Genomic DNA, 18,055 nt, shown 5'->3' with positions numbered 1-18,055 from the left:
GCTTGATGTCACTTCCTACAGGAGCTATCATTTTACATCTAATAGAATCTAAAACATTCAATTGGGCTTCCCTGGTGGCTCAGAGGGTAAAGAATCCTTCTGCAATGTGGGAGACCCGAGTTCAATCCTTGGGTCAGGAAGATTCCATGGAAAAGAAAGTGGCTACCCACTCCAGTATTCTTGCCTGGAGAATTCCATGGACAGCGGAGCCTGGTGAGCTATACAGTCCATGGGGTCCCAAAGAGCTGGACATACCTGAGCAACTAACACATCCACTTTTCACTTTCATAACATTCAAGCATTTTTAAAAAGAGTGGATCATAAAAATGAAAAAAAAGAGAAAAAGAGAAAGAAAAGGGGAAGTTAATTTTAGTGTGTGAACTGAGACATATTTTCGGATTTGCACTCATTCTCTGAATGAATTCCTTGAGATGTGGTAGACTTCTAATTCTACTTCATATATACAGAATAATGGAGAAGGAAATGGCAACCCACTCCAGTATTCTTGCCTGGAGAATCTCATGGACAGAGGAGCCTGGTGGGCTACAGTCCATGGGTTTGCAAGATTCAGACATGACTTAGTGACTAAACCACCACCATAATAGAATATAAGATAATTAAACTAGTATTAGAATTGTATATCATTAACTAGCTACTTCAGTAATAAATCAAATTCTGTACACCTAAAACTATCACAACATTGTTAATCAACTATACTCCAGTATAAAACAAAAAGTTAAAAAGTTCTGATTTAAAAACTGTGACTGAATTTTGACCTGCACAAAGGAGCCTGGCGGAATACAGTCCATAGGGCCACAAAGGGTTGGACATGGCAGAAGCAACTTAGCACACACAGGGGCGCCCCAGGTGGCACTAGTGCGCTAGTGGTAAAGAACCCTCCTGCCAATGCAGGTGACGCAAGAGACAGGGGTTCAATCCCTGGGTTGGGACGATCCCCTGAAGGAGGGCATGGCAACCCACTCCAGTATTCTTGCCTGGAGAATCCCATGGACAGAGAAGCCTCGCAAGCTACAGTCCTTGGGACTGCAAAGAGTCAGACACAACTGAGCCACTACTGGGGATCAGGTTGGGCTGCCCCAAAACATGCCAAAATGGCATATTGATTAGTTATAATTGATGTTATTCAAGAAGCAGCTGATGCAAGAAGGAGATTCTGATTCTTGTCTCTTTCCCTGAAATTAGTAAATAAATCTCTCACATGAAAGGGGCTCTCCTGTATCTGGAGATAGAAGGACCCCTTTATCATCAAAGATGGGGGGATTTGGAGCCTAGAGGTTATGTAAGCAAAGCTTGTTATTTCTTTAATATACTACCCCAAGTCCAAGCTGCTAAGATTCTTCACTAATGAAGAACCCAAAGCCTAAATTTCTTTGCCCTGTCAATTCCTCATCAATTTATTGCTTCTCTGAAAAGGGATACAAGTTGCCTGTTTCAGACACTTCTCAGGCCCCATTTCTGTGAGACCTCCATGTGCATGAAATAAAATTTGTTATTCTTTTTCTCCTGTTAATCTGACTAATGTCAATGTTATTATTAGTTTGGCCACAAGCACTCAGCAGTGGTAGATGGAAAAATATCCGCTTCCTCAACATCACACTGTCCTACAAATAAATATTATTGGTCCAACTTCAATGTAAGGGATACCAGCACAGAGAGATGGGGAGATTTACACACACTCTACATTTAGTGGGTGAAAGATGCAGGTCTCACACAAAGTCTTCCTGATTCCCACCTCCCCCCCATGTCTCCCACCAGAGTGAATTGATTGTTTTCTTTTGAAACCTGCGTTAGTCCCAGATGAGCAAATGCAGTTAGAACCATGGATTCCTCCTGCTGGGATCTGGTGAGTTTATCCGTGAATTAACAGAATGGAACAAGTGGTTTGCAGGGGCCTTTTACGTGAATATTATGAATGATGGAGTTTTCTATGAATAGAAATGCATTTTCCAGTGAAATGAAAATCATTCAGTCGTATCCGTGTCTTTGCTACCATACAGGCTGTAGCCTGCCAGCCTCCTCTGTCCACAGAATTCTCCAAGCAAGAATACTGGAGTGGGTAGCTAGTCCCTTCTCCAGGGGATCTTCTGAATGCTGAGGTTGAACTCAGGTCTCCTGTACTGCAGGCAGATTCTTTACTGTTTGAGTCACTATTTTCCAGACCATTCTGTAAATCTGAGCTATGGAAGCATCATTCCCTATGCAAGTCAGAAGAGAGATCTTTTTTATTTTATCCCTTGACAATTGGAGCAAGTACTTGCTTTTGTCTGATATCTTGGTCAGGAAAATAAGTCTAGGTAGTTAATGGGAAAGTTGCATGTTTCAATTTTTAGAACTGAGGCAATGGACTTATATATATTTTGGAAGTACTCTTGTGTAGGATGGAGGGCAGTGTTAGTATTATTTTATCTCTATCATAATAATAAATTGAAAAAAAAATGAATTTTAACCCTCAGGTAGTACTTTGCATGATTTTATGTGCTGAAACACATATATGATCTTAGTTCCCCCACCAGGAATCAAACTTGCACCTCCTGCATTGGAAGTATGAATTCTTAACCACTTGACCATCAGAGAAGTCCAAAAACTCTCTATTTTTATATGTAATAAATATAAGTTCTAAAACAAGTATTGTTAAATTTTTGCATTTTAGTATGTGAAGTGAATAATCATGGTATTAATGATGCCAAAATCTTGGCTCCCTGTCGTCCAAAGCCAAATATAAATACAGAGACAGAAACTGGAGGAAATAGACAAGAGTTTCTTTATTTTCTTTACCAGGTAAAAGGGAAGTACAGCAGGCTAGCACCTCAAGAACTATGCCCACACCCCTATCTCAGGAATAGGGAGAGGTTTTATACCCTCTTGAAGGTCTTGAATTTTTTTCTTTTGCAAAGTTTCAAAATGGCCACAGCTGGCATCAGGCAACTCAGCAACCAGGTCTGGTGCCCCTGAGGTTATTGGCCCATGATCTCATTTCTGAAATGCAGAATACTACAAGACAGTGTAGGGGAGAAGAATGCCAGGTGCAGAGTAAGATCTATATGGAGTCAGAGAGTAATTAGTTTTGTGAAGGATTGTCCAGTCACAAGTGTTTGCTAGGAGTAACAACTGAAGAATAACCAAGATTGTTTAACTCTTGTAGGCCTGTTTGGCTGGTATGTGCCAAAGATTGCTCATTCATCTCTGTTTTTGCTGCAACGAATACCCGCTGTTAGTTATTCTCTGTTTCAGTGGGGGAAGGGAAGCAGGCATCATTCTTGTGTGGCTAAAGACAAGAAGTTCAGTTTTGCTCTGTTTGACAAACATTAACTGCCTGGTCCAGTGGCCCATCTATCTCCTGCTTCACATTTGAGTGCTTCTTTGGGCTTCTCTGGTAACTCAGGTGGTAAAGAATCTACTTACAATACAAGAGACCCTGGTTTGATTCCTGGGTTGGAAAGATCCCCTGGAGAAGTGATAGTTTATCCTCTCCATTGTTCTTGGTCTTCCCCGATGGCTCAGATGTAAAGAATTCACCTGCAATGTGGGAGACCTGAGTTCAATCCCTGGGTTGGGAAGATCCCCTGTAGGAGGGCATAGCAATCCACTCCAGTATCCTGGCCTGGAGACTCCCCATGGACAGAGGAGCCTGGTGGGTTACAGTCCATGGGGTCATAAAGTGTTGGACATGGCTGAGCAACTAAGCACATTGTGTTCTTTAATGGGACTGATTTTTTTAAAGAGAAGAGGAATTTTTAGTCCACATTTTTCCTTAACAAGTAGGGAACAGATATTTTACTATGCTCATGGATTTGTGATCTCAAAATGTCCTTACTTCTCTCATATTCTCCGGACCTATGTCTCAGAAACAGATGTGTGAGGAAACAAGTGAATGCCCTGGGAATAAATTAAAGATGTCTTCAGACTCAGAAAATTGTGAAAGCAACTGGATGGTATGGTCCTCAAGCATGAACACTTTATTTATGAGTTGCTTAAATACAAAGTATGGACACTTATGTGAGTACCTGTACAATTGTGTGTATTCAACACTCACTTCTTTTTCAAAAGGTGCCCCATCTATATGGAAACACAGAATTATACACGTGTCGCAGAATTCCTCCTCCTGGGCTTCTCAGATGATCCAGACCTGCAGCCCCTCCTCTTTGGACTCTTCCTGTCCACATACCTGGTGACTGTGCTTGGGAACCTGCTCATCATCCTGGCTGTCAGCTCTGACCCCCACCTCCACAGCCCCATGTACTTCTTCCTCTCCAATCTGTCCCTGGCTGACATCAGTATCAGCACCACCACCATCCCCAAGATGCTAGTGAATTTCCAAATGCATAGCAAATCCATCACCTATGCAGGGTGCATTGCTCAGGTGAACTTTTTTGCTCTTTTTGCATGTTTGGAGAGTCTGCTTCTGACAGTGATGGCCTATGACCGGTTGGTGGCCATTTGTCACCCCTTGTACTATCTGGTCATCATGAACCCCCATCTCTGTGGTTTGTTGGTCCTGGCATCACTTTCCATTAGCTTTTTGAACTCCCTACTGCACTACTTGATGATAACACACCTTACCTTCTGTGCAGGTGTGGGACTTCCTCATTATTTTTGTGAATTTTCTCAACTCTTCAACCTTTCCTGTCCTGACACCTCCATCAGTAGAATATTAATCCATTTCATCGGTATCATCTTTGGTGGAGTTCCACTGTCAGGGGTCCTCTACTCTTATTCTCGAATTATTTCCTCCATCCTCAGACTCTCATCGTTAGGTGGGAGGTATAAAGCCTTCTCCACCTGTGGTTCTCACTTGTCAGTTGTTTGCTTGTTTTATGGAACAGGCATTGGGGTGTATATAAGTTCAGCTCTCTCATCTTCCCCTAGGAAGAGTGCGGTGGCCTCAGTGATGTACACTGTGGTCACCCCTATGCTGAACCCCTTCATTTACAGTCTAAGGAACAAGGACATCAAGAGTGCCCTGTGGAGGATTAGCCACAGAATAGCCTAATCTAAAATCCTGTGCCTTCTTGTTTTTTGATTCATAAGACATGAGTTTGAGCCAACTCCAGGAGATAGTGAAGGACAGGGAAGTCTGGCATGCTGCAGTCCATGGGGTCATAAAGAATCAGACACAACTTAGTGACTGAACAATCACAAAAAAGGTTTACAAAGGCAGTAAAATCAAATATGTGCAACAAGATGTTCTAAATATGCAAACAAATAGTGTATATATACTTATCTGGTTTCCTGCTTTCTGTTTATACAAGTTTTCCTCTTTGAATAGCTTTAATCACTTGGGAGAGTCATTTTGAATTCCCCACATAAGTCATGTTCCCATCAGGATTTTGCTAGTACACCAGTATACCATTCTGTCTTTCTTTATACATGATCCAGGACCCTTGGTCATGGGCAGTCTTGTTTCTAACACTACAAAATAATCATAGCTCTTTCTTTCTTAAATTTACTGTTTCTATATTTTCCTGTGATTTTTTCCACTATTTGATATGAGAATCCCAATCTTACCTGAAAGACCAAGATGTTTAGTATGTTTTTAACCCCTAATGATCTTGGCCAGGTTTTTGAGCAAATAGGGTGACTAATTTCCCATTTTTAATTACATACTTCCACTAACTCCCTTTCCCCCTGGATCACTGGACCTTGTATAGAGTGCTCTACAGCTCCCAAAAGAAACAATGTTTGGTTTCTTTCTTTTAGTATGCATACTCAGTAGGATCTGTTTTTGTCCAACTACTAGTGTGTACAGGATTGTCACATAATACAGGGTGTGTTTATATGATTCACAAATAACAAAGTGACAAAATGTAAGGATAGACATTTCTCAATTGGACGTCTAAACAGACAGTACAAGAAGGTGTTGATCTACCTGTTTCCTTGAAGAATATGCATCATGGCAGGGAGGAGAGATTCAGAAAATCACAGAACAAATCTGTGAAAAACACTCCTTGGTTTTCAAATGCCAAGTCTTCTAAACTCATTTCGGTAGTTTTTCTAGCAACCAATCTCTGCTTCCCACTATGAAATGTTTTCACTTTCTTTTTACATTATTCTCATTGTTCAAACATCTATTAATAAAATTTATTGATACCCACTTCTTTCCTCCTAAATATTCTCTACACACCAGTTATTTGGTCTTCCCCCTAATTGTTCTCTGATGTGTTTGCACAAATATAATTAACCTTTTTCTTCCATGTCCAACTTAATTGAGTATATATTCCACTTATCAACTAGCAAGTTAATGAGGAGTCAATTTCTTGAGTTTCTCATACATAGACTCTGAACCATGAAGACAGAAACATAACGTGTAGGAGGTTGCAACAGACCTTCACCTCCCATAAGTGTGTGTGAAAGTGTTAGTCACTCAGTCATGTCTGACTCTTTGCAACCCCATGGCCTGTAGTACACTGTAGACCACCAGGTTCCTCTGTCCATGGAATGTAAGCCAAAAGCACTTTAATGACATCCAGAATTCAAATATAAAAGTTATTTTAAAAATATGCATTTAGAGAGGGAGATGTGTCCTCTCTAATTGATCAGAAGTCAGAGGTCTGTTGAACTCAGACACCGAATGGCTCTGGTTTGTTCTAATATCAGTGGAAGGACTCTATGAATTTAAGAGAAACTATAGGTATTTCTGACTCTATGACCAGAAACAGCATGGTGAGATCTGCAGAAATAGCCACAACAGGGCAGATTCTTCGTGTACCAGGTCTTCTCCAGGGAATTTTTCTTGAAAAATAACTGACAAAGGATTAATTTCCAAAATATACAAGCAGCTTGTACACCTCAACACCAGAAACACAAACAACCCAATCAAAAAGTGGGGAAAAGACCTAAACAGACATTTCTCCAAAGAAGACATACAGATGGCTAACAAACACATGAAAAGACATTCAACATTGCTCATTAGAGAAATGCAAATCAAAACTACAATGAGATCTCACCTCATACCGGTCAGAATGGCCCTCATCAAAAAGTCTACAAACAATAAATGCTGGAAAGGGTATGGAGAAAAGGAAACACTCTTGCACTGTTGGTGGGAATGTAAACTGTTACAGCCCTATGGAAGACAGTATGGTGATGCCTACTAAAACTAGGAATAAAACCACCATATGACCCAGCAATCCCACTCTTAGGCCTATACCCTGAGGAAACCAAAACTGAAAGAGATACATGTATCCTATTGTTCATTGCAGCACTATTTACAATAGCTAGAACTTGGAAGCAGCTTAGATGACCATGGACAGATGAATGGATAAAGAAGGTGTGGTATATGTACACAATGGAATATTACTCAGCCATAAAAAAGGATGTATTTGAGTCAGTTCTAATGAGGTGGATGAACCTAGAACCTATTATACAGAGTGAAGTGAGTCAGAAAGAGAAAGATAAATATCATATTCTAACACATATATACTGAATCTAAAAAAAATGGTACTGAAGAATTTTCCTACAGGGCAACAGTTGAGAAACAGACATAGGGAATAGACTTATGGTCATGAGGAGAGGGGAGGAGAGGGTGAGATGTATGGAAAGAGTACCTTGGAAACTTTCATCACCATGTGTAAAATAGATAGCCAACGGGAATTTGCTGTCTGGCTCAGGAAACTCAAACAGGGGCTCTGTATCAACCTAAAGGGGTGGGATGGGGAGGGAAATGGGAGGGAGCTTCAAAAAGGAGGGGATACATATATACCTATGGCCGATTCATGTTGAGGTTTGACAGAAAACAGCAAAATTCTGTAAAGCAATTATCCTTCAATAAAAAATAAATTAATTAAAAAAAAGATGTGTTGTTGTATAAATGGAATACTCCTCAGCTATGAAAAAGAATGAAATAATGCCATTTGGAGCTATAAGGATGGACCTAGAGAGCATAGTAAGTGAAATAAGTCAGAAAGAGAAAGACAAATTATCATATGATATCACTTACATAAGGAAACTAAAAGAATAACACAAATAAACATTTTAAAAAACAGAAATAGAGTCACAGATATAAAAAAAAAACTGATGGTTACTAAAAGGGAAGGCACAGGGAAGGATACATTGGAAGTTTGAGATTAACTTCCATATATACACTACTATATATAAAATAAACAACAAAAATTTACTGAATACCATAGGGAAGTATATTCTATATATACAGACCTATAATAATCTATAATGGAAAATAATATAAAAACAGTACATATATATTTGCAAAAGAAGTGCCTGAAGATTACAATAATGTAAACCACTTGGACTTCAGTGGTGAGGAGTAGAGGTCAGACTCCTCTTGAGAAGAGGAAAGGTCTAGGTCCTTCGTAATACAATCACTTTTCTTCTTTTCCTCCTCCATGAAATTAGCAAATCCTCAGAGACTGAGAGGCCATGGACCAATGCATCTAATTATCTTTTAGGTGCATTGAGGTCTCAAGGCTGTATCATCGTAAATAATTAATTACCCTACGCTTCCCTGCCCTTAAGTTAGTCAGCTCCAGTTCACTGGGTGTCATACCTGTGTGTTTCATCTCCCAGAGTTGCTGTCTGAACCTGGAAGCCGATACTTGAGTCTATTTTCTTATGAGTCCTGTGGACACAGCCTCAGTCCTCATCCAGCAGCCGGCATGGGAGAGGCAGGCAATCTGCATCAGTCAGTCCTGCTTCAGCGGAGACACAGTCCAAGCCAGTGAGTGTCAAGTGCAGAGGCACACACTGAATGCAGGAAGGATGGGGAAGCCTTGTTTACTCACCACAAGGCAGTGGGATAGTTGCGAGAGCCAGTGGGAGGGCACCAAAATACACAGATTCAGCTAAGAGGCCTATGAAGTTTATGTTGTTGTTAGTGGTGAGGATCTAAGAACTCATTTAAATTTCTATTTTCCTCTAACATTGGTTCTGTCTTGGGGGGAAGCGGTGCATTTCTTTCTACCTGAGCAGGAAAGAGGTCCCTCTAAATTGTCCCCCAAGTTCTCCAAAATATCATGAAGGTAATGATGATGAAAATGATGACAGTAACCACACTGTCACAAAACTTTTCCTAAGGATTCCAAGTCTAGGAGCTGAGCTAAGTTTTTTGTGTAATTGTTATTTTTATATGCTTTACTGTCACCTCCAAAGACAGCAATACCATTATTATAATTTTGTCATTCTGGATAGGGACACAATACTTTAAGGTAATGTTTATAAACCCTTGGGAGATAGAGGGTAAAGTCAGATTTGAATGTAGACAGTGATAGTCCATTCATAAGGCACCTAAACAATATCCTCTTCTGCTAACCCAGCCTGCATTCAGGGAACTGAATTTAGGAGAAATGCAGACTCTCTACAAGGAAATAGTGACTTGAAAAGCTCTCAGGCTGGTGTAAGAAGGCCAACTTAGTGTTTGAGATCTGGCTTTGGTCTGAAATTTCTCAACTGTCCATAAGAAAGGAGACCCTGGATGCAGGAAGGATTGGGGGAGATTTATTTTCTCATCATCAAGGCAGTGAGACAGTTGGGATAGCATGTGGAAGGGCACCAAAGATGCATAGGTTCAAAGCAGAGACCTATGAAGTTCATGTTATTAATGGTGGGGAATTGAGAACTCTTATTTAAATTTCTATTTTCCTTCCACACTGGTTCTATCCTCCTTGGGCATCTTTTCCAGCAGAGCAGGAAATAGTTCTCCCTAAAATGTCCCCTAAGTTCTCCAGATGATCATGAAGGTGATGGTGATGAAAATGATGGCAGTAAGCACAATATCACAAACTTTTACCTGAGATTCCATTTGCCAGGAGCAGAGCTAAGATTTTTCTTAAGCTTGTTTTCTTTTATCTGCATTACCACTCCCCCCCCCAAGAACATGCATTATCATCTCTTACAGTTGAGGATAGGACCACAATATTTTTATGTAACATTTATCAGACCCTAATGTGGAGTAGAAAAGGGGTAAAGTCAGAGTTGAATGCAGGTAGGGAAAATTCATTCATAGGGTACCTATACAGTCTATGTGGTGGCGGTGGTTTAGTTCCTAAGTTGTGTCTGACTCTTGCAACCACATGGATTGTAGCCCGCCAGGCTCCTCTGTCCATGGAATTTCCCAGTCAAGAATATTGGATTGGGTTGCCATATCCATTTCCAGGGGATCTTCCTGATCCAGAGGTTGAATAGCCATCTCCTGCACTGCAAGTGGATTGTTGGCACTGAGCCACCAGAGAAGCCCCTCTAGACAGTATTATATGCTGCTAACTCAGCCTGCATTCAGGGAACTGACCTTAGGAGAAATGCAAAGTCTCTAAGGAAATGTGGACTTAAAAATATTTTAAGCTGGCATAAGAAGGTTGACTTAGTGTTTGAGACCTGACTTTGGTCTTAAATTTCTCAAATATTCATAAAAGGGTTGGATTTGATGAGAAATCAACCCCTTGGACCTGTTTAGGCTTGGAGACATTTAAGAAGTGTTACCTAGCACTAAATAAAATAAAAGTGTTTTATTTAGCGTTACCTAGCAACTAAAATAAAAAACAGCAAAAAAAAAAAAAAAAAAAACCCAGATATTTTATTGTGTTCCTGGATTTGTGATCTCAAAATGTCTTTCCTTCTCTAATATTCTTTAGTCCCATGTGTAAAATGTGGTGGTCCAGGTGAGGGTTGGAAAAGAATTTCCAGACATGCGACAGAATGAGAGGGAAATAAAGTTTATTAGAGTGGGAGATGCTGTTAGAACAGCAGGCCAGCTCAAGGGAGAACAGACGTTGAACAGGGGTCCTTAGTCCACTTTTATAGCCAGGGTACATGGAGTGGGATAGGGGTCTTGCAGGTCATTTGCTGAATGTATGAGGCATGTATACTGGGTAGGGGGAAGAGTAGGGCAAATACCTTCTCCTATGGGGTAAGAGGGGAGACAGGTTATACTGTTCCATTAACAGTTACAACATGGGGGAAAGAAGGATGATAAGGGTCTGGTTTTTCTGTTCCTGCGTTCCAAGACTGTCCTTGGTTTTGTCTGCTCTTTCATCCTTGGGTCACCACATAAATGGGTGCAAAGAAAGAGGTGAATATCTTGGTCATCAATAAAGACATGCTCACAACTGAGAACTTAGAAATATTGCAGAAGTACTGGGGTGTATAATCAAGTATGAAGACAATATTTACGGGTTGCTTAAATCCAACGTATGAACACTTATCTGGATGCCTCTACATTTGTTTTGCTTATTTAACACTCTTCTTTTTCAAAAGATGCCCCATCAACGTGGAGCCACAGAATCTTACATGTGTCTCAGAATTCCTCCTGCTGGGACTCTCAGATGATCCAGAACTTCAGCCCCTCCTCTTTGGACTCTTCCTGTCTATGTACCTGGTGACCATGCTTGGGAACCTGCTCATCATCCTGGCTTTTATCTCTGATTCCCACCTCCACACCCCCATGTACTTCTTCCTCTTCAGTCTGTCATTGACTGACGTCAGTATCAGCACTACCACCGTCCCCAAGATGCTAGTGAACCTCCAGACACACAGCAAATCCATCCCCTATGCAGGTTGCCTAGCTCAGGTGGCCTTCTTTTCCCTTTTTGCATGTTTGGAGAGTCTCCTTCTGACAGTGATGGCCTATGACCAGTTGGTGGCCATCTGTCACCCTCTACACTACCTGGTCATCATGAGCCCCCGCCTCTGTGGCTTGTTGGTCCTGGCATCATTTTTCACCAGCTTTTTGACCTCCCAACTGCACTACTTGATGATGTCACAGCTTACCTTCTGTGCAGATACAGAAATCCCTCATTTCTTTTGTGACCTTTCTCAACTCCTCAAGTTTGCCTGTTCAGACACCTTCATCAATAACATATTAATTCTTTTTATTGGTACCATTTTTGGTGGAGTTCCACTCTCAGGAGTTCTTTACTCTTATTCTCGAATTATTTCCTCCATTCTCAGAGTCTCATCATCAGGTGGGAATTACAAAGCCTTCTCCACCTGTGGCTCTCACCTCGCAGTTGTTTGTTTGTTTTATGGAACAGGTCTTGGTGTATACCTCAGTTCAGCTGTTTCATCTTCCCCCAGGAAGCGTGCTGTGGCCTCAGTGATGTACGCTGTGGTCACCCCTATGCTGAACCCCATCATCTACAGTCTAAGGAACAAGGACATCAAGAGTGCCCTGTGGAGGATTACCCACAGGATTGCCTAATCTTAACACCAATTCCATTCTTTTCTTTTGGTTCATAAGATTGGAAAAGGCAGTAAAATCAAATATGTGCAATGAGAAGTTCTGAATCTCCAGTCACATAGGGTATATGCATCTCTGCTTTCTGTTTGTTACTAAGTCCAAACTTGCTTTGCTCACTGCATTGCAAGCCAATAAATCAGGAGACAAAGTACTGAGACAAGAATCATAATTTATTTAGAAAACCGGCAGATGGAAAAGATGGAAGGCTAGTGTCTCAAAATAGCCATCTTATCAGGGCCTGGCTGCCAGATTCTTTTATAGAAAAGGGAAAGGGAGGTGAAGAAGTAAAGTCAAATATCTCCTGAAATGACCAGCCTCAGGAGAAGGGAGGTGTTAATTTCTTTTTCCTTGCAGCCATTCACAGGTGGACAGGGTCAGAGTGTCCCTGAACAAAGGCACTTTGGTTTAACATTCAGGCAGAAGATCAGGGTTCCCAAGGCAGGCCATTATGTGCAGATAGTATCCTTCTAATGAACAAAAGCAACAGGAAGCAAAGGTTAAAGTATTCAGATGTATTCAGATTTTTTTCTTTCCTATAACATGTTTTTCCTCTTAGAAAGACTCTAATGGTTTGGGAAATCATTTTAGACTCACCCACCTAAATCATATTCCCACCTGAATTTTGCACAGCACATCAATAGACCATTCTCACTTTTTTTATGCATGATCCAGGACTCCTGGCCATGGGCAGTTTTTTTTCTATCATTGAAAAATAATCATAGCCCTCTCATTTATGTTATTTATTGTTTCTATACTGTTTTCAATGACTTTTTTGCCCACACTTTGATATGAGGATCTAAACCCTACCTCAAGGAACAAGACTTTCAGTAAATTTTTAGTTCCTAATGATCTTGGTCTAATTTTTGAGAAAGTCACCGACTCAATGGACATGAGTTTGAGTAAACTCCGGGAGTTGGTGATGGACAGGGAGGCCTGCCGTGCTGCAGTCCTTGGGTTGCAAAGAGTCAGACACGACTGAGTGACTGAACTGAACTGAGAGTGATGAATTCCCTATCTTAATCTGGGTGTTTTGAAATTGAAGTCAGAAACGATTAACTGAGTCTTCAACTGGAACTTTCCTTTGAAAACTGGGTGTATGCTTCCCAAAGAGTAGGTAAGAGAGTACCTACCAGAGCAAAGTTAACTCCCAATTTTTCTGATAATTCTCTTTCTCATGCCATTTAACTTCTCCCCAGTAATATTACATAGCCAGATGGAAAGGGGTAAAAATTGAAGGATTCCACTGAAATGAGGACCTAAAGTAGTCAAACTGCCCCTGAGAGAGTGTAGAATGGTGGTTGCCAGAGGCTTTGGGAGGAAGAAAGGGGAGTTAGTGTTTAATGGGGACAGATTTTCACTTGTGGAAGATGAAATAGTCCTGAAGATGGAGGGTGGTGATGGTTGGAAAACAATGTGAAGGTACTGAAGGCAACTGTACACTTAAAAAAATACTCTAGATGGTAGATTTTATGTTATGTTGTGAGATATGGAGTATTCCCCGCCATATCAGAAAAATAGGATGTCACAGTCACTAGTGATTTTAGCCCTCCTGTGTGAGATGGTGAACCCTAAGGGCACTCAGGAAGGAGAAGAATACTTGTGATCTAACAGCCATCAGACTGCAGCTACTCTCCCTGTGAGCCACAGGGAGCTCAGGATGTGAAAAACACAGGATACTGGCCTCAGATAGCTGAGATGCATATGAAAGGAATGGCTTCAGCAATGAGCCCAGACTCTTGAATCTTCCCATACACAGAAAAGCACTAAATTCCTTAACTTGGGGTATCTGGTTTCCTTTAATTCACAAAAATATTTTCAACATTCAGACTATCTGCCTTTCTATAGAGAAACTTCTATATAGCCCAGCTCCTCCCTCAGCCTCCTCAAACCATTTCTTTCAGGCTCACTTGAGGATGTTGTCTCCCTGCTTAAGTCCTAAAATTTCCTGCTGAATAAAGCATAACTCTCAACTCTTAGGTTATGAATATATTTTTAAATTTTAATTTCTATTGAAGGATAATTGCTTAACAATATTGTTTTGCTTTCTGTCATGCATCAACATGAATCAGCCAAAGGTACACATATGTAAACATATGTCCCCTCCCTCTTGAAACTTCCTCCCAGCTCCCAACCCATCCCACCCCTCTAGGTTGTCACAGAGCACCGATCTGAGCTCCCTAAACCACACAGCAAATTCCCACTGGCTGTCTATTTTACATATGATAGTGCATATGCTTCCTTGATACTCTCTCCATTTGCCCCACCTTCTCCTTCCTCTGCCTTGTCCTCAAGTTTGCTCTCTATGTCTGTATCTCTGTTGCTGCCCTGCAAATAGGTTCATCATTGCCATCTCTCTAGATTCCACAAATATGCATTAGGATTTGATATTTGTTTCTGATTTACTTCATCTGTATGATACACTCTAGGTTTATCCACCTCATTAACAATCGACTCAAGTGGTTATCAAAAGTGATATCTCACTGTAGTTTTGATTTGCGTTTATCTAATAATGAGTGATGTTGAGCATCTTTTCATGTGCTTATTAGCCATCTGTATGTCTTCTTTGGAGAAATATCTGTTTAGATGTTTTGCCCACTTTTTGACTGGGTTGTATGTTTTTCTGGTATTGAGTTGCATGAACTGTTTGTGTATTTTGGAAATTAATCCTTTGTTGGTTGTTTCATTTGCTATAATTTTCTCCCATTCTGAGGGTTGTCTTTTGACCTTGTTTATAGTTTCCTTTGCTTTGCAAGATTTTAAGTTTAATTAGGTCCCATTTGTTTCTTTTTGTTTTTATTTCCATTACTCTAGGAGATGGGTCAGAGAGGACCTTGCTGTGATTTATGTCATAGAGTGTTCTGTGTATGTTTTCTTAGATTTGAATATTTTTTAAGTTGACAGTTGCTTTACCACAATAAAAAAATCTCCTGCATGAATGAGAGATATAGTGCTTCAATGTTGGGTGTTACTGAGCCATAGCGAACAACTCCGAGAGGGATCTGCCTCAGCTAGAAGAGCCCCCAGGCAGTCCACTTTTGATGACTGTATGATGTGGGGTTGTAAGCATTTGGCTCCTTTGCCCCAACTCCAGCCAACTCTAAGGATCACTGTAGCTCCAGAGCTTCCTTGTGATTTCCAGAGACCTTTGATGGGCTTCAACTTAGCTTGATGTTTTCTACTCCCTTCCTTACTGCAGAGAGTTTGTGAATCAGCACAGCCCAAGCAACACTCACAAGACCGCCCTCTACCAGACACCAGCACTAGTTCAAGCATCTCCAGGGCCATATTTGTTATAGGACAATTTGCTACAAATTTGGGAACTATCTCACATTCAATAATTTTCCAACATGATTCAAACTGAGAGGACCTCCTCAAGTTCTGTCATGCACTAGAGTTACTCAGATCTCAGAAAAGCACTCTACCCATTATAATAGTTTTATAGCAAAAGGATACAAATTAGAACAGCTAAAGGGAGGAACACATAGAACATACCTCACCTGAAGAGAAAAAATTGAGCTAGAATGCTAAATTACTTAAAACTTAATATTCCAATAAAATTAGAACTAGAATTGGGGCTGTCATTCAAAATAGCAAAAAACATAAACCTCTAAGGCATAAAATCCTAAACCCCAAACAAGGACTATAGATTAAAAAAATAGAAAGTTCTCAGAGACATAAATCTAAACTGAGAAATTAGAAATACAATCAGAATCTTGGTATGGAAGACCTAAAGCTCTCTAACTTATATGACCAATTCAATAGATTTGCAGATATAAAAGTCATATATTTTTTTCTCTAATTTAAAAAATGTGTTTGAACTTTATGAGGTAAACAACTTGGATATCAGAGGTGAGGCATAGAGGTCAGCCCCCTCCTGAGAAGAGGACAGGTTTATATCCTTCCTAACATATTTATTTACTTCTTTTCCTCCACCATGAAATTAGCAAATCCTCAGAGATGGAGAGACCATGGACCAAGTTGGCTAATTATCTGCTATGTGCATAGAGGTCTCAAGGCTGTATCATTATAAATAATCACCCTGTGCTTCCTAGTCCTTCATATAGCCAGCTCCAGCCAGTGGGTTCCATAACTGTGCATCTCATGCTTCTGAAGTTATTGTCTGTACCATAAGGCATGTACATGAGTATGTCTTACTGGAAGTCCTGAGGACAAAGCCTCTGTCCTCAAGTAACGCCAGGTATGGGAGGGGCATTCCTGCTCCAGCAGAGACACAGCACAGCCCAGTGACTGCCAAGTACAATGGGAGATATCGAATGCAGGAGGAATTGGGGAGACTTGTTTGCTTATCATCAGAGTACTGGGACAGTTAGGATAGCCAGTGGGAGGGCCCCAAAATGCATAGTTTGGCTCGGAGGCCTATGAAGTGGATGTTGTTGTTAGTGGTGGGGATGGTATAACTCGTTTAAATTTCCATTTTCCTCCCACGCTGGTTCTGTCTTCCTTGGTCATTTTTTCTACCTGATCAGGAAATAGGTCCTTCTGAAACATCTCCTAAGTGCTCAAAATGATCGTGAAGGTGATGATGATGAAAATGATGACAGTATGGCTTCTTTGGTGGCTTAGTGCTAAGGAATTCACTTGCCAATGCAGGAGACATGCATTCAATCCTTAGTCCAGGAGGATCCCACACTCTGAGGAGCAACTGATCCTGTGCTCCACAACTATTGAGTGCACATGCTCTAGAGTCCTGGAGCTGCTAACTATTGAGCCCATGTATGGCAAATACTAGAGTCCATCTCTGCAACAAGAGAAGCCTCTGGAATGAGAAATCTGTGCACTGCAATGAAGCATAGCCAACACCCCCCACCCCACCGGCTGCAACTAGGGAAAAGCCTGCATAGGAATGAAGACCCACAATAGCCAAAAATAAATAAACAAAATTATTTTTAAAAATCCTTTCTTTTAAAAATATTTTTTAAAAAATGAAGACAGTAACCACAACATCACAAAACCTTACTCGGTGATTCAAAAAGCCAAGTTCTGATCTAAGTTTATTATGCAGTCTGTTTCCTATTATATGCATTTTCACCTCATAAAGAAAGTCAAATGCATTATCATTATTTACAGTTATGATAGAAACATTTTATTTTAATGCAATTTTGATCATTCCCTGGGGTATAGAGTGTAAAGTCAGATTTGAATGCAGAAAATGAAATTCAATCCATAGGGTGCCTAGACAGTTTCCTGTCCCGCTAACTCAACCTGCATTCAGGGAGCTGAATTTAGGACAAATGCAAACTTTCTGTTGAGTTTCCTTGGTGGCTCAGGGGTAAAGAATCCATCTGCCAATGCAGGAGACCGTGGTTCCATCCTTGGGTCGGGGAGATGCCCTGGAGAGGGAATGGCAACCCACTCCAGTATCCTTGCCTGGAGAATCCCAAGGACAGTGGAGCCTGGCAGGCTACAGTCCATGGGGTCACACAGAGTTGCACATGACTGAAACGACTTAGCACACATGCATGCAAACTCTCTGTAAGGGAGAAATGACGTGAAAGGCTCTACACCTGACATAAGAATGGCAACTTAGAATGTGAAACCCATGACTGTGTGTGTTTGTATGTGCATGTGTGTGTGTACTCTCAGTCATGTCCGACTCTTTGTGACCCCATGGACTGCAGCTGGCCAGGCTCCTCTGTCCATGAAATGTTCCAGACCAGAACACTGGAGCAGGTTGCATTTTGTATTCCAGGGGATCTTTCCCACCCAGGGATCAAACCCACGTCTCTTGCATCTCCAGCCCTGGCAGGCAGATTCTTTATTGGAACTAGGTGCTGCTGTCGTTCAGTTGCTAAATTGTTCCCAACTCTTTGTGACCCCATGAACTGCAGCACT

The 18,055-nt window shown here is 41.0% G+C and overlaps 2 protein-coding genes across 2 annotated transcripts; both read left to right on the top strand.

Moving 5' to 3' along the window:
* Window positions 1–4,081: 4,081 nt before the first annotated feature.
* LOC136166282 (olfactory receptor 7E178-like) lies at window positions 4,082–5,011 on the top strand. The gene has a single exon (XM_065932388.1). The coding sequence runs from the start codon at window positions 4,082–4,084 to the stop codon at window positions 5,009–5,011; it is 930 nt and encodes a 309-aa protein (XP_065788460.1).
* A 6,108-nt stretch (window positions 5,012–11,119) lies between these two features.
* LOC136156254 (olfactory receptor 7E24-like) lies at window positions 11,120–12,163 on the top strand. The gene has a single exon (XM_065918862.1). The coding sequence runs from the start codon at window positions 11,120–11,122 to the stop codon at window positions 12,161–12,163; it is 1,044 nt and encodes a 347-aa protein (XP_065774934.1).
* The last annotated feature ends 5,892 nt before the right edge of the window (window positions 12,164–18,055 follow it).

The sequence above is a fragment of the Muntiacus reevesi genome, chromosome 1 (assembly GCF_963930625.1).
Source record: "Muntiacus reevesi chromosome 1, mMunRee1.1, whole genome shotgun sequence".
Taxonomy (NCBI): domain Eukaryota; kingdom Metazoa; phylum Chordata; class Mammalia; order Artiodactyla; family Cervidae; genus Muntiacus; species Muntiacus reevesi.
The sequence above is the reverse complement of the archived record's forward strand: the minus strand, read 5'-3'. Positions and strand labels throughout refer to the sequence as shown.

What these genes read in the sequence shown, in the direction of transcription:
- LOC136156254 (XM_065918862.1), top strand. Translation starts at nt 11,120, where the DNA reads ATGAAGACAATATTTACGGGTTGCTTAAATCCAACGTATGAACACTTA.
- LOC136166282 (XM_065932388.1), top strand. Translation starts at nt 4,082, where the DNA reads ATGGAAACACAGAATTATACACGTGTCGCAGAATTCCTCCTCCTGGGC.